The sequence below is a fragment of the Coffea arabica genome, chromosome 7c (assembly GCF_036785885.1).
Source record: "Coffea arabica cultivar ET-39 chromosome 7c, Coffea Arabica ET-39 HiFi, whole genome shotgun sequence".
Lineage (NCBI taxonomy): Eukaryota > Viridiplantae > Streptophyta > Magnoliopsida > Gentianales > Rubiaceae > Coffea > Coffea arabica.
This window is the reverse complement of record NC_092322.1, coordinates 4,839,372-4,856,264: the sequence shown is the minus strand read 5'-3', so window position 1 is coordinate 4,856,264 and position 16,893 is coordinate 4,839,372. Positions and strand designations below refer to the sequence as shown.

Below are 16,893 nucleotides of genomic sequence, written 5' to 3'. Positions count from 1 at the left end.
GTTTTTACATTTAATAGTTTTTTTTTTTTGGCTTTTTTTTTTGCCGAAGTTATTGAAGTTATTGTTGGCTCATTTTATTACCTGACAAAGTTGAAATTATTCTCGCATTCAATTACCATGCTATTATTGCTTAATGGTGCTTTGTTCTTTTTACTGCAAATTGGTGTTCCAAACATACCTTTTCAGGGTTGTTTGGATAGAGTATTATTTGAAATAATCACTGTAGCATTTTTTGTGATGTGATGTATGTGAGATAAAAAAAATTAAAAATATAAAAAGATGGAGTGAAAAATGTGTTTATGATGCAAGCAAAATATTATTTGAGATATTTGTGCTATCCAAACACTTCGTTTGAATAGCACAAATATCTCAAATATATATTAGTATATTAAAATAAAATTAAGGATGACACTGGAAACAGATGCCCGGGATTTCATAGTGTGGGAGGTGGGACGAAACATGGGGCATTTCCCCTTCGGTTAAAGATGGAGTCAGGGTGCCACCAGTTAAAATAATAATAATAATAAGAAATATAATTATATATAACATTTAATTTAATTAATTATAAAGTTATAATAATACTATTATTAATTATAAATACTATATAATATAATTAATATTATAAATTATATTAATAAAACTTATTAATTAATTAAATTAAATTTATTAATACATCTATACTAAATTTGTAATTATATTTAACACAATAGCAATGAGAGGGGACTAGCGGGCAGTGGGGGAGGACTCCCGTCCGTTGCCCTTCCTAGTTCAAGTACGTGTACCCAACCTATCCTAAGTCCTAACAAATTTGAACGTTGACCTAACAGAAAAACAATTGGAAAGGAGTAGCTTCGACCATCCAATGGCGTAGAGGTCCCCCAAAACTTCGCATTCCCATAATGAGGGGTCTCTTTCGAGTTCATCAAGTACGAGGTATAAATCCATATATATGGCTGGTTATAAAAGCTTAGGTCATTTTTCCATCGTCAGCTGACAAAATCAAGTTATTCTCGAATTCCAAGTACTATGCTACTCCCTTCGTCCCATTTTGATAGTCCCATTTCTTTTTTCACACAGTTTAAAAAAAAGTAGTTAATTTTGTTAGAAAAGTAAATTTAGATTGCTATTTTTCTAAAATATCCTCACATTAAATATGGTACAACTTTATCGGAACTTGAATTGATGGTAAAAAAAAAATCAACTCTCATTAAATGGGGTAGGTTTATAGTAACAACAACTTACATTGAATAATGGTATTTTAGAAAAATTAAAATACAACTACATTCTTCAATTGAAAAGTTGACTACAATTTGGGACAGACGAAAAAGGAAAAGAGGACTATCAAAATGGGACGGAGGGAATATTATTGCTAAATAAAACTATGCAGTTATTGCTAAACAGTACTATTGGAATGCCTTGAATCAGGTCTTCTGACCTATGGCGATTCGATTATATTGCGTTTCGCTGAACTGTTTGAGAGTCTCGCTATTCGGTCAGCTAGTCCAAGGTCCAGAGGGCAAGGCCCTCAACTTACGGTATATATTAGTTACCGTGTCTGCTTTTTTATTTTGGGTCTTAATTTTGGACCTAATTTTGAGTCCGGTCCATTTGGTTGTTTGGTTATATATATACACACCATCTATTCATTCTATAATCTATTCTGATTCGTTCCAAAACCCTAATAAAATCTGATTCCCCCAAAATCATTCTAGTATTCTTGTTTGGTCTCTTGTTTTGTTGCATCTGTTATAACAAGTACTTTGTTCTTTTTTTAAAAAAAAAAATTTAATTTAATGCATATTGATGTTCCATAAGTACCTTTAAAAAGTCCCGAAGAGGAAGATCAAATACATATACCCAACCCATCCCAATGAATTCTGCAACAGATGGGAGCAATGAATTCTTGTTTTTTATGAATTCTGGGTCCAATGAATGGGAGCAAGAATTTCCAGGAATATTTGTAGTAGTTAAGACTTCATGCAACAGATGTACGCTCATTTTCCTAGCTTAAACTTCAGTCAAAATAAGACAAACTTCAAAGTCCTAATCAGCAGTCTCATATCATACAGCAATTTATTTGCTTGGTGGGGACGTACGAAAGAGAGAATGCAAATACAAGGAAGCCATCTAGCTAAAACAGAATAAATGAATGATCATTTACGGAAAGGGGAATTTATGCCAAGTGTTGACCCGTTCTCCCGAGCTGTCAATAATGATTAGAGGAGAAGAAATAACCAACGATAATTAAACTCAAACATCTTCTTTAGAGGCAAATCAGTCTAAAGTTGGAAGACAAATTGGGTCCTGAGAAGACAGAACTTTTTTGTTCATCGGATCGCAAGTCATGCTACAGGCTTATTATGATCTATCTGGATGGGATGTATTTGCCCCCTGCTTTTTGCTCGATAAATTGCTTCCATTGATAATCAGGGAAAAAACAAAAGAAAAAAAAAAAAAGAGGAAGACATAAAAGTGCATTTGTCCTGTTAATTAGTCATGGGTCACGTTCTTGAAGTTTGTAAATTGGTCCAAGTTGATTAGGTAGTTGCGGTTGGCAGAGTTAGGCAACTCTGGACGAAATCAGGCGGAGCGCGGACCCAATACTAGTGGCTGGCCCAGCCTGCGTTTTACACCGACCATTGCTTTGTTTGGATTGAGCATTATTTTTTTAATTTTATTTACTTATATTATTATTATAATTTTCAATACATTTTTTTATTTTTTTAATTATCTTTTTATCTCACATACATCACGTCACACAAAGTGCTACAGTAAAAATATCCCAAATAACTTACCATCCAAACAAACTGGGTACCTTCAATTATTGTACGCGCAAATCACGTCACACAAAGTGCTACAGTAAAAATATCCCAAATAATTTACCATCCAAACAAACTGGGTACCTTCAATTATTGTACGCGCAAAAGCCCATCAGTCCTCTGAGCTACAGTCACAGCAACAGGACACCAAACAACGAAAAAGTTTTATTCCAAGATTTTTGCTTTATACAGAATCCCTTGTGGCAGAGATCAAATACTAAAATATGTCTGTGCAGGTTTACAGATTCTCGCAGGCAAGCTTCCTAAAGAGGAGGAGACACTCGAAGACGTGCAAAGCATCGCGTGCTTTAGTCTAAATAAAAGAGAATGCCAGGGCCCGAGGGAGTTACCATTCTTGCCACTGTCACATCTGGATTACACGAAATCCTTCCTCCCAAGAATTAAAAAAGCAAAACCATATTACTTACAGCCAATAAAATAAAATTAACATCCGAGTTTCTTGTTGCTTAATTAGCCATGCTGTAGAGGATCATAAAAATAACAAAGCGTCAAATATCTCTGGGGTCTAGTTTTCTAATCTCTCTCTCTTTTTTTTTTCCGCAACGATAACATTCTTATCATCTATTATCAAAAAAAAAATCTTATAAGCTAATGTATCCTATCCTGCAAGGAACGGAAATCTAAAGAAACTGTGTAAGAAATTAACAAATAAATAAATTTTATTAAATCAAAGGGTTGTTCTGCAATTTTTTTTATTTTTTATTTTTTGCTGATGGAGTGGATGTCCGGGTCAATACTTACGGGCCCGACTAATCCCACTCCGACCTGAGAGAAGAGGCTCCATCTCTCCGAACACGATAACCAAAGGACTCGGACCCTTGCGGGCATTGGACACCAGTTCCTAAGGAGGCTTGCTGAGACCAACCGAATTACCCATGAGGGACAGACAATTTGGTGGGAGGCAAGGGTTGAACCCCTGACCTCCCACCCCATCAGGAAAGGTGGTGACCACTGAGCTTGTGGTTTAAAAAAAAAAATTTATATATATATATATATAAAATTTCACTGTATATATAATTCGAACTCTCGACTTGTGGCCCAGTGAGCATCTATTTTTCTAATCACTTGTACACCTTTAATAAAAAGGCTAGCACATAGACAGAGAAAGCGTACCGCGTAAAAACTACTACCACACGGTTTCAGTCCGCGTAACGACTAACGACCCCACCCTCCGTCCACCAAAGAATCCATCACCTGTAAAGCAACGATAGGCCGCTACTGCCTCATCAATAAAGGCAGTTACTTTCCTTCTAACGTCAGCTTTGGTTTTGACTCTTACCGAAATAAAGGATTTAATTAATGAGTACTTAGAGTTGGTTTTAAAAAAATACTCTATTAGTATTAATTTAAAAAGCATTCAGATGCAGGAAGATATAATTAATATAACTGCGTATATTTACTAAGTAGATTATGTACAATTTACTAAGTCAGATGCCGAGTCCCCTCTGAATACCTGTTTCAAAAATCCATATGAAAAGGAAAAGGAAAAAAAAAAGAAAAAACAAAGGGCCTGCATTTTAACTCGTGATAGATAAAAAGCAAACGCTTATGCAATAATAAATAAACTAGTATGATAAAATGTGATGAATCCCGCATGTTTCGTTCAAATCACACCTCAAAATCCATATTGACCGTTGTAACTGAAGTAATAGCAGTAGCAGCATCAAGCAACAAGCGCTTTGTGGCTATGGTGCAGTGCAGCGCCACCAAGTAATGTAATACCCAAGGAAATCGGATCTTCATTTGCTGCCTCCTTTCTACCTACTTCATTTCTCATCTCGTTCTTTTCTGATTATCCCCTTAGTCCCATTTCAGTTCCGTTCCGCCCCTTCCAAGAGAAAATTGCTCAGAAACTTCGCCATGTTGGCGTCATCCTCAAGGCATATAATAGAGGATGCTTTTTTTGCTTTCTACTTGAAATTGTCCTTCTCCTTTTTTAATCACAGCCCGCGTACGATCCCAGACTTTTCCTTGTAGTTCCTGAGTTCCTCCTTTGTTTTTGCTTATATAAACACTGCACCGCAGTGCTTGGTTGAAAACAACGTTTATTTTGATATTGTGCATGTGTACGAAACAAAATCATTGCAAGATTGACAGTAATGGAGAGCTACTTGAATGAGAATTTTGAGGTGAAGCCTAAGAATTCGTCCGAGGAGGTTTTGCAACGATGGAGGGATCTCTGTGGGGTTGTCAAAAATCCCAAGCGGCGGTTTCGATTTACTGCCAATCTTTCCAAGCGTTTCGAAGCGGCTGCTATGCGCCGTACCAATCAGGTCCCCTCCATTTCCTATTTTCTTTCTTTTCTGCTGGAATTTTTACAAGACATGGGAATCAAGAAATTTTTTTTCTTGATCCCCATGATATTTTTTCGTGATCCCTTGATCTTTTTTGAGTATATTGAACGGAAATTAGTAGAAAATCAGGAAATGCTCAGAAATAATTCTGGTGACTTTGAGCCAAGACCTCTGCTCTTTTATGATCATTGCTGAATTTGCAAGTGCTTGACGCATACTTGTTTTTTTCATGCTTTTCATACTTGAATTATTTTTTTATTAAAAAGAGTGATTTAATGATACCATGTTTAAGTACATGTAGCATTGAAGGTTCCATGTAGCATTTGCCACCAGTTGAATACATACTTGTATTGACTGCCTTACATGACCACAAAAATCCAGCCCCGTTATCTGCCTTTAACAAGATTGCAACTGTACTTAAAGAGTTTTCTTACCTTTTTATCTGCCTTTTTTGTTATAGGAGAAGCTGAGAATTGCTGTATTAGTATCAAAGGCTGCATTTCAGTTTATACAAGGTGACATTATTGTTACTACTTTCTTATGGATCTGGAGGCTAAAATTTTGAATACATTGTGGAGATTCATTCTTTTCGGTGGATTATTGCAGGTGTTGCACCCAGTGACTACACCGTGCCTAAGGAAGTTCAAGAAGCTGGATTCCAGATTTGTGGGGATGAGTTAGGGTCCATTGTGGAAGGTCATGACCTGAAAAAGTTGAAATTTCATGGTGGAGTTTCTGGTGTCGCGGACAAGCTGGCCACTTCAACCACAAACGGCATTCCAACTGATGCTGCAGCCCTGAACCGTAGAGAGGAGGTATATGGAATAAATAAATTTACTGAGAGTGTTGCCCGGAGTTTTTGGGTATTTGTGTGGGAAGCCCTTCAGGATATGACTCTCATGATCCTTGGAGTGTGCGCATTGGTGTCTTTGATAGTTGGTGTTGCAACTGAAGGATGGCCAAAGGGGGCTCATGATGGACTTGGAATTGTTGCCAGCATATTGTTAGTGGTGTTTGTCACTGCAACCAGTGATTATCGTCAATCTTTACAGTTCAGGGACTTAGACAAAGAAAAGAAAAAGATTTCCATTCAAGTGACTAGGAATGGTTACAGGCAAAAGATGTCGATATACGATCTACTTCCAGGAGATATCGTACATCTTGCCATAGGAGATCAGGTTCCAGCAGATGGACTTTTTCTATCAGGATTTTCTGTGTTAATTGATGAGTCAAGTTTGACAGGTGAAAGTGAGCCAGCAATGGTCAGTGCTGAAAACCCTTTCCTGCTCTCTGGGACCAAGGTGCAGGATGGATCTTGCAAGATGCTGGTTACTACTGTTGGAATGAGGACTCAATGGGGCAAACTGATGGCTACTCTTAGTGAAGGGGGAGATGATGAAACCCCACTGCAGGTTAAATTGAATGGAGTCGCAACAATCATTGGAAAGATAGGCCTTTTCTTTGCAGTGGTGACTTTTGCCGTGTTAGTGCAGAAGATGTTTGGACGCAAACTGCAACATGGAACACACTGGAGCTGGTCTGGAGATGATGCACTGGAGATTTTAGAATACTTTGCTGTTGCAGTCACCATTGTTGTTGTTGCAGTTCCTGAAGGACTTCCTCTTGCTGTGACTTTGAGCCTGGCATTTGCAATGAAAAAGATGATGAATGACAAGGCACTTGTTCGTCATTTAGCTGCATGCGAGACAATGGGCTCTGCCACAACAATTTGTAGTGACAAAACCGGGACGCTCACAACCAACCACATGACTGTGGTGAAATCGTGCATTTGTATGAATGTCAGAGAGGTCGGCAAGCCAGCTGATGGTGGTTCTTCATTGTCCTCCGAACTCCCGACTTCTGTCGTTAAAGTTCTCCTGCAATCAATTTTTAATAACACTGGAGGAGAAGTAGTGGTTAACAAAAATGGAAAACGCGAGATATTGGGAACGCCAACTGAGACAGCAATCCTAGAGTTTGGATTATCACTTGGTGGAGATTTCCAGGCTGAAAGACAAGCATCTAAACTTGTAAAAGTCGAGCCATTTAATTCTACGAAGAAGAGAATGGGTGTCATACTGGAGCTTCCAGAGGGAGGAGGTGTAAGAGCTCATTGCAAAGGAGCTTCAGAAATAGTTTTGGCAGCCTGTGACAAGGTGATTAACTCAGATGGAGATGTTGTGCCTCTCGATGAGGAATCAGTCAAGCACCTGAACGCTACCATTGATCAGTTTGCTAGTGAAGCTCTTCGTACCCTGTGTCTTGCCTATATGGAACTTGAAAATGGATTCTCTGCTGATGATGCTATTCCAGTTTCTGGTTATACATGTATTGGGATTGTAGGCATCAAGGATCCTGTTCGCCCAGGAGTGAGGGAGTCTGTGGCCCTCTGTCGTTCAGCTGGAGTGACCGTTCGGATGGTTACAGGAGATAACATCAATACCGCAAAAGCTATAGCTAGGGAATGTGGAATCCTTACTGATGATGGAATTGCCATAGAAGGTCCAGTTTTTAGGGAAAAGACCCAGGAGGAATTACTTGAATTGATTCCCAAAATTCAGGTGTGCTAGATAATAGATGCTTATTGTAGGATACATGAGCAACTACCTGCTTACTCTACCTTCGTAGTTAAAATAAACCACAACTCATTTCTGCGATTTTTTTTTTTTTTAAATTTTGAAGGTGATGGCTCGATCTTCGCCGCTAGACAAGCATACATTGGTGAAGCACTTGCGAACCACATTCAATGAAGTCGTTGCAGTAACTGGTGATGGAACAAATGATGCTCCTGCACTTCATGAAGCAGATATTGGACTTGCAATGGGCATCGCCGGAACAGAGGTTCCTGTTTTTTTTTTTTTTTGGCGCACCTTAAAAGAAAGTTTTTTTTTTTTTGATAATTAAAATGAAAGTATTTTTAAAATGCCAAATTGAGGAGTAGTGATGCTTAAAAATTCGCCATTCCACTTTTTAAACTTATTTTATAGGATACAGATTTGGGTGTTAAAAGTAGCGTAATTTGGAAAAATTTCGTGCATTATTTTGCAGGTTGCCAAAGAGAGTGCTGACGTTATAATTCTCGACGACAATTTCTCCACGATTGTAACCGTGGCCAAATGGGGTCGGTCTGTTTACATAAACATTCAAAAGTTCGTCCAGTTCCAGCTGACTGTCAATGTAGTAGCGTTGGTTGTCAACTTTTCTTCGGCTTGTTTGACTGGTAAGAATCGTAGCATTTCAGTTGTCAATAATAAATTTTATGTTAGCATTTGTCATCTGTTCCTCTCCCTCAATTTTGTCTCTGTCTCTAAGATGCTGAGGCGACAAAATCAGCATTATTCATTTTTGATTTTTTTAAAAGAAAAAACTGTAAATATCATTATTTTATTTCAGGAAGCGCTCCCCTTACTGCTGTTCAACTTTTGTGGGTCAACATGATCATGGATACTTTGGGTGCACTTGCTCTGGCCACTGAGCCTCCTAACGATGAACTAATGAAAAGACCCCCAGTTGGAAGGACAGGAAATTTTATTACAAATGTCATGTGGAGGAACATCTTAGGGCAATCCTTGTATCAGTTTCTATTAATATGGTTTCTTCAAGCATTTGGAAAAACAATCTTTTTCATTCGCGGCCCTGATGCTGATTTGGTCCTCAACACCCTCATTTTCAACACATTTGTATTCTGTCAGGTGACTCTTCAAAACCATGGATATGGTTGCAATCTCAGTATTCCCTCATTGTTTCGAGTGATCCAAACTTGCGTATACTGTTTGTTATTTGCAGGTTTTTAATGAGGTGAACTCACGAGAGATGGACAAAATTGATGTACTCGAAGGCATACTGGACAACCAAGTTTTTGTAGCAGTCATCACTGCAACTGTCTTCTTCCAGATTATTATCATTGAATACCTGGGAACCTTTGCAAACACAACACCCCTCTCGATAGTGCAATGGTTTTTCAGCATACTTTTTGGTTTCCTGGGCATGCCAATTGCTGCGTACTTAAAGCAGATTCCAGTTTGAAGATCCCAAGAAGAATCGAAACATCTGACAAGGAACGAACTCCCTAAGGGGGTGGAATCTTGGCAGATGTGCTTCCAATGAAGATCTTGGTGTGTCATTAACTCCCAATTGCCCTTTTTCATCTTCACGAGGCAAGTTTTTGGCATCTTTTGCAGAATTGTAAAGCATGAATAGTAGGTTATGACAGAAGATTTATAAGACCAACTCCAGCTTTAGGGTAGTTCCTTTCTTTTTGTCGAGCAACTATAGAGTAGAATTGAATGTGTTTAGCAATCGTGTTGCTTGAACTTGATGTTGAAACTCCTGTATAAAGCTTATCTCTGTGGTTGCCTCTGAAAAGCATGGTTACAAACAACTCAGGCAAAAACTTGTACCTGAGCGACCATCATCCTTGTCAACTCCAACTGATCATTACCAAATCGTCACTTGTAAATCATTTTGATGCCAGAATTTTGTGCATGCTACTGAAGTGCAAACCAAAAAATGAACCATGCACCATAAATCATTTCATTTCATTTCATTCATGGATGACACAGAATTCGAGTATTAATTCTGTGTTATTCCACGTTTGATTGCCTTTTATGCATAAAATTAGACATCTCAATTAATCAAATTAATCCCGCATTCATGGGATAAAATAATCCCATAGGGTGGTGGTATAAATTATCTCAAATTGAGACTCTAATAATTATATTAACAGTTGTGTTCCTATTTCTCATAAACAACAACATTTGGGAAACTAATCCTAATTAAATTTCTCGCAGCAACGCTTTATACTACTATTAGGTTGCAACATTTTTTTTTCCTTTTTCTTTTTTTTTGTAAGAGTGCTAAAGTAAAAATTTAATTGAAAACAAAAAGAAAAAAAATTTTGTGCAATAGAAGTTAGTGGACAGCAAAATTAACAGATAGAGAAGAAAACCAAAAAACAAAATCAGAACTCATAAACGAGCAATTTATTATTCCTTATTGTACTAAAAATACTTAATTAAAAGAAAATACTCCAACTTCATTTTCTTTCAGAAAAACTTTGTATCGAAGTTGGATCTAGAGGGATTGTCGAGCATATGACACTTGTACATCAAAGTTTTCTTTCTTTTTTTTTTTTTTTTTTTGAGCTCCATGCAGCCAATTTTGCCATTGTAAAATACATAAAAATTTTATGTATTTACTGCCTTGTTGTCCTTTATTTTATGAATTCACAAACTTCTCCTTTATTTGTGGCGTGTTATGCATATTGGTTTTGTATTGAAATTGTTGATCCACCGAATTCAAATTCAGTACATTCACGAAGATACAATTTTACTTTAATATTTAGACACTCGACATTGATCTGGTTTGATTAAATTACAACTTATTAGGATCGGGCTAATTAACCAAATTTAGGTTTACCCGACCCACGGCCATACGTATGACGTGTCCCGATGGCTATACTCCTAATACAAACAGCAACGACACCCATTCAGTCCTATCCCATTTGATTCCTGTGCTCACCAGATAAATAATGCAGCCAAACAGGTTCGAGCAATGCTCTTGCGTTCTTCAGCAGCTGCCTTCCATCCGCATCGTCTCTTAACTCCTGTGCTTCCACCTCGATTCGAGGATATATGCTTTGGACAGAGGCCAACATTAGCTTCAGTCCCTCCCATTCCTCGTGTTGCCTGACTAACTTCATGCAGACGAAATGCAGGATGCCCAGTACGTGATCAAATTCCTTTCTATCTAGCCCAACAAGTAAACCATTCAAGAAAATCGCTCCCACAGCATCTAGTACATCAGGGTTTGTTCTTAACAGTTGAACCATTATTCCCAGAAGTTTCCTCAATGCAGAAAACCGCTCAGATTTAGATCCGCGAACCGCCTCCTCATCTGAGGCAACGCCTTGAAGTTCATAGAACTCGATCTTTGCTAGAGTGGTTGTCCATAAGGAAAAAATATATGCATCACAGTCAGATGCAGTCCCTCCCGAACTCTGTTTCAGCAGGTGGATTGATCCTAGCGCTAAAATTAAGTCGGGCACCCATGGCTTCACTGCTGTAATAAGCCGAGCTGCATATCCATAGCCTAAGCATTCTTCAACTGAAGCAAAAAGGTTAAACAACTCATTCGCCAGGTTGCATGGTGCTGGTAAAAGAAGGGAAGCTTTGGACGAATTTTTGAGCAATAAGCTGAGAAACTTGGCAACATAAGTGAACGAACTCCTCAAACAAACAAATGTCTCTCTCAAGCCTTCTTCTGTGAACTGCAGCTGAGTGTTGGAATACTTTTTCAAATTAAACATCATGAACTTTATGCATGTCATTGCAAACTTCATGCATAATTCTTCATTATCATCAGCAATTTCAATGGAAATTGCATCAACAATGAGCTTGAGTACTGCAGTTAGCACCTTCAACATATTTGATATCCTTTTTGGTTTAATGAAGCTGGATCCTGTGTAGAATTGAACAAAAAACAATAAACTGGACTCAGTTAAAGAATTTCATGAACTCAAACCAAAAAAAAAAAAAAAACACACACACACACACACAGAGACTATTCTAAAACACCAATGCCACATAGAGAAATGCAACAATTTTGTTGTGGAGATCCTTAGACGACCAGGTATTCTGCATTTATAAAGTCAAGTCATCCCGCATCTAAAGAACTACGAAGTTAATCTATTTTATTTAAACTAGTCTATATAGCTCTTCTGATTTCTTAAACATTGTGTAGCTGATGCAATCAACACCAACTTGTTTGCTCATCCTATCCACCAAAGCACTTGTCCTAATTAATTGTATCAGCTCTTGTACACAAATGCTGGATTCTGAAAGGTTCAAATGTGTACCATTGTGAAATGGAAGCAGAAGTTCTAGAAAAATAGAATGCATAAGAAAGAAACTCACCATCATGAGTTGGTCTAGGCATATCAGTTTGCAAATCTGTGTACTTCACACATCCATCTTCCATGACTACCTTATATGTACAATTAAATAAATGATTGAACGTTGAGTCCAAAACAGTATTCCTCGAAATGGACTGCAAATTAGAGCAAAAGTTAGTGGAAATTTGTTTTGTAGCATCCATTTATAAGTCAAGATAGTACCAAAGATTCAAAAAAGTTCAAATTGATTTGCTTCACCAAACTTTCATTGCAATACAGTTTCAATGTTCCATAAAACTGGGGGATAGATGATCAACAAAATGCCAACAACCTCTCTCTTCAACTACACATTTGGCTCTCCACATTCTTCACAAAAATATTTAAAGAATAAATAAAAACATTAACAGTTAGAAAGGATGAAAATAATAGATATATTAACAAGATTTCTAACTCAAAACAAGCTTTAAATCCCCATCAGAATCTTTCCCTCGTAACAGTTCAGAATTACAAGAAGTATCAACCAATTTTCCACTGTGTTTAACAGGTCTTGACATCAAAACAACCAAACTTCTTAATGTACAAGTACCATCAATATCAGGATGAAACATTTTACTTAGGACAAACTATATGATATCTATCTCAATTAAACCAAGCAGAAATAGATGCTTAATTTTAGAAATATCTCCAAGACATTAACAAAGATGAGTGAGAATAAAATAAATCAAACAAAACAAGAAAAAGCATGCAAATGCAAATCTAATCGACAGAATGTGCTTCTAAGAGCAACAGGACTTTGACAAAGAAAAGCACATGTGTTTTGCACCAGACTTGATTTACTGTGGAAACATACATCTGAATCAACATTTCACTTGCCTCAAGAGGTGAATCTGAAGAGTCTAAACATTCTCCTTCCCTGGAACTGGAATGTGTATTTCCAATTGTGCTAACATGTTGCAGAGACATATGTAGGGTGAGAGTTGCATAGGCCAATACTGGAGAAGCACTCATAGTATCGCACTGTAAGCATTGCAAGATGCTAACCTCAGATATCACCTTCAAAGCATCAAAAGCAGCTTCCAAATTCCTAGAAGTTAATATTGCAGTCCGCATATTTTCAGATAAAAGTAGTTCCTTTATTTGCCAGGCTATTCCTGTAGCAATAGCATAATCCTCATAAAATCTACTTTTGACAAACTTGGATGATCTTTTCTTCTCGTCATCTCCCAACTTAGATGAGGCTCTCGCGGTAGATTTAGTTTTCCTCCTTTTAGCAGAGGCATCAATAAATTTTGTTTGTTCTATTCCAAATCCGACATGGCAGTCATGTGCAGTTTTTTGCAAATGTTTTGTCATGGCATCAAACATCAGATCAAACCAATCACAAGACAAGACCATCTTATGAGCAGACCTAAGTTCAACTTGCCTGTTCATATCACTGCATATAGCACTGCAATTCATAATCAGTCCCAAGCAATCTTTGAAAAGGCCATCCACGGCATCAGGAGAAATGGCTGTAACAATCTTGCAAACACAAGATTTGGCATGAGTAGTAGGTGCAGCAGCAAAAATTCGCTTCAGCTTTTCATCATTCACTTCCTCCTTCATTGCAGCCTTGGTAGATGGATCATTTACTAAATTGTCACAAAGGCGGGAAGCAGCAGTCAGTAAACCATCCATATGTTGTGCATCAAGCCGATCAGATGACAGAGTTAAACGGATGAGAACACCAAAAAGCTCCTTGAGGGACTGCAATGATGCTCCCTCTGATACACAAAACTCACAAAATCTTGCTCCAGCAACAGGGCACCTTCTTATGAGTGCAATAAAGCGATTACATGCTTCTTCCTGGGTTACTTGAGAGGGAAAATATGATGGTATAAGAAGTTTTGTGATTTTCCGAGCAACAAGAGGGTGATCATTTGCAAGTGAAGACAACAGTAGTTCTAACTGCACCACCTGCAGGCAAACAGACACATTTACGAGTGCACTTACAAAAAAAAGTTATCAGTAATTAGAAAAAGAGAGAGTCAGCAATTGCCAGTGATTTTTACCCAAATATTTTTCCCAGTTTGGAAAGTACCTTATGAAACTGAAAGTTCCGCATATCCCTTACAAGAAGAAGCAGATCCATGATAGCAACGCGCACTGAAAGTGCATGATCCAGAATCAAATGCCCCATTCTAGGTAAAAGTACTTTAAGGACTTCATGGGAATGAGGATTTCCAAGAAGGTACATGATTCCATTAACCGTGGAAAACCTAACCTCAGTACAATTGTCATGTGTCAAATCATCAAAAATTTTGGTAAGTATCTTTGTGATGGATGGTGTAGGAATAACTTCCCAAAACAAGTTAAGTATGCGACAACCACCCTCCACAGCCACAACTCTCACATCTGGACATTCATCTGTAAGTAATTTATTCACCAAAAAAAACTGTTTATCAAGCAGCGTATCTTCAACCTCCTTTGTCGCATCAGGATCTTCAAGGGGGAATAGGTCTAGAAGTAAATGAAGTGCATTGTGACGAACATTGGAGTTCGCTACCTGAAAAAAATGGACCAGTACCATAATGTATGAATATATTCTTTATAGGAAAACAAGTAGCTACCTCCATTGAGTTTGAGAAAGACCAATGATGACCCTCAAACTTGAGAGCTAGTGAGAGAACTCAATATTCAAAAATAAAAAAGTCCTGCAGTAGTAACTAGTAATGCATTTTTCCCATTTATCAAACTTCTCTTCAATTCACTAAGAAGCTATAAGTTTTCCAGTTGCCACACCATCACTACGCCAGCCTGACAGCATCCAGACAACAATATAGGTCAATGAGTTAAGTTCCCATTAAACTATTTGCGAAAAGCTTCAACTTGTAATATAAAGCGGCAAGACAGTTTCCTTTTACATTTTCAATCAATTCTGACTACTGAATTAGGTCCTAGCAAAGAAATGATTTAAAATTTTCATCTGATAATGCAATGTAAAATTTCCTAGACCAGTTTTGAATGATGAGGAGTGGCAAAAGAAAGAACCAGATTGTAGAATCATATCATGCTTGTAAACGTAATGAGCTGAATTGTTAGCTTTTACACTGCACAGCCACGGTAGCACACAACAAACAGCTCTATACCACTAACTGAATCACAAGAAAATGAAGCGGTAAAAATTACCTGAAGAGAACGAAAGATCACAGGCTCGGCAAGCCTAAAGAGCAGTTTCTCAACCCCATGTGTTGTTCTTTGGATGATAAACGCCCCCAAAACCGTCCTGATAGAAGCAGCAAATGCGGGGGAAGTAGCATGTATAGCGCTCTCGATCAACCCCTGCAAAAAGTCGTTCTCGATTTCGTCCTTCGACTCTCCTTCCACGGACTTCCAAACCCGAAAAACAATCTCCCCATAAGCTTCCAACATGGATTTCCTTCCAAATGGGATCTGCGACTTAATCATCGCCAAGGCCTCCGTCACTAGCTGCCCACTCAGCCCAAATATAAATGCGATAAACTTCCTTCCTTCCTCTGTCTTAAAATACAAGGGGGATATCACGCAACGCATTAACAAATTCTTCAAGTCCTCGATACTTTCCTCATCTTCAAAATCAAACAAAATAAACGCCTCTCGAAGACTGTAAACCCTGTGAACGTCCACTTTCTTCTTTAAAGTCAATGACCTCGATAGCAGAAAAGGCAATGACTGCGAAATTAGGGCTTCTTTTCCAGGCAAATTCCTCTTCCACCACTCCTCACACAAATTAGCAATCTCCGACAGCAACGTCGAATCCGACTCGAATATAACTAAATTATCGTGCAACTCGCTAACTCCAGGGAGTAGATCAGCAGCCGAAAATGCACCTTTCGGATGTGTGACGCAGAGGAAGGCAATATACGTGTAAATCTCGAGATTTTCGACGACGGATTCCTTCTGCCTTTTCTTTTCGTTTTCGGTGGTGTGAGAAGCATCATCGCTTTTCAGGTGGCGGGAGGAACGGCGGACGCGCTTAGTAGGTGGAGTCTGAGGGGAAGTTTGGGGGCTTGAACTGGAAAACGATTTAAATTTGTTAATTGATTGGGAAATTGAGCGGTGGAGAGAGGGCGGGAGGGAAGAAACGAGGTCAGAAGGAGGAGTAAGGGTGTAAATTAAGTTTTTGAGAGTGGATTTTGTAGATTTTGCAAACCCTAGCTTTTTAGCTGTTGAGAGGAATTCTTCTGCTGAGGTCTTCAGCGACGAGCGAAGCCTCTTCTCCATCGAAAGGATTGCTGCGCGTTTTTGTGAGTGGGGAAGTGCGTGTTTCTAGTGTTGTCAGTGTCTTGGAATGGGAGGGAACGGTTAAGAGTTACGCGCGTTGTGAAGGTTGTTTGGGTGACCGATGGATGGAAAGACATGATTGGATTTGGGATGTGGGGAACAGGAAGTGTCGTTAAGCTTTGATTGGTCTGTTAGCCCATCAATTAGGTAGTTCTGTACCTTTTATTACTTTCAAATTTGAAACTAGTTTTGGCGGCCTGCGAGAGGGGAAAGCAGACAAACAACATCAGAGGAAGAAAACAGAAAATAAATAGTAAATAAATAAATAAAAGTCCGGCCATCTTTTGAAATTTTTATAAAATAAAAAAAAATTGTAGTACTATAACACCTTGAAGTATATGAGCTAAAAAGAAACTTTTGAATATAACTGGATTTTGAATCCACAATTAATTTTTAAGGCTTAGTTTGGGAGATAAGGATAGAAAAGAAAAGAAGGGAAAATTTAATTTATGAGAGAAGAGAAGAGAGGAGAAGACATTGTTATGTTATTTGGGAGTTTTAAAAATTAGTGGAATGATTTTGGATATCGAAGTCATTAAATATTTGTTCAAGATCTTTTTAAGGA

General features: G+C 38.1%; 2 protein-coding genes across 2 annotated transcripts; one reads left to right on the top strand and one right to left on the bottom strand.

Moving 5' to 3' along the window:
* The first annotated feature begins 4,393 nt into the window (after positions 1 to 4,393).
* LOC113700057 (calcium-transporting ATPase 2, plasma membrane-type) lies at positions 4,394 to 9,499 on the top strand. The gene is made up of 7 exons (XM_027220489.2): positions 4,394 to 5,113; positions 5,595 to 5,649; positions 5,741 to 7,695; positions 7,817 to 7,975; positions 8,183 to 8,354; positions 8,528 to 8,826; positions 8,921 to 9,499. The coding sequence occupies exons 1-7, from the start codon at positions 4,940 to 4,942 to the stop codon at positions 9,158 to 9,160; spliced, it is 3,054 nt and encodes a 1,017-aa protein (XP_027076290.2). The 5' UTR covers positions 4,394 to 4,939; the 3' UTR covers positions 9,161 to 9,499.
* A 961-nt stretch (positions 9,500 to 10,460) lies between these two features.
* Positions 10,461 to 16,355, bottom strand: LOC113698257 (uncharacterized). Its single transcript, XM_027218015.2, has 5 exons — positions 15,195 to 16,355; positions 14,107 to 14,571; positions 12,900 to 13,982; positions 12,049 to 12,181; positions 10,461 to 11,593 (listed from the first exon to the last, which is right to left on the bottom strand). The coding sequence occupies exons 1-5, from the start codon at positions 16,266 to 16,268 to the stop codon at positions 10,629 to 10,631; spliced, it is 3,720 nt and encodes a 1,239-aa protein (XP_027073816.2). The 5' UTR covers positions 16,269 to 16,355; the 3' UTR covers positions 10,461 to 10,628.
* Between the last annotated feature and the right edge of the window lie 538 nt (positions 16,356 to 16,893).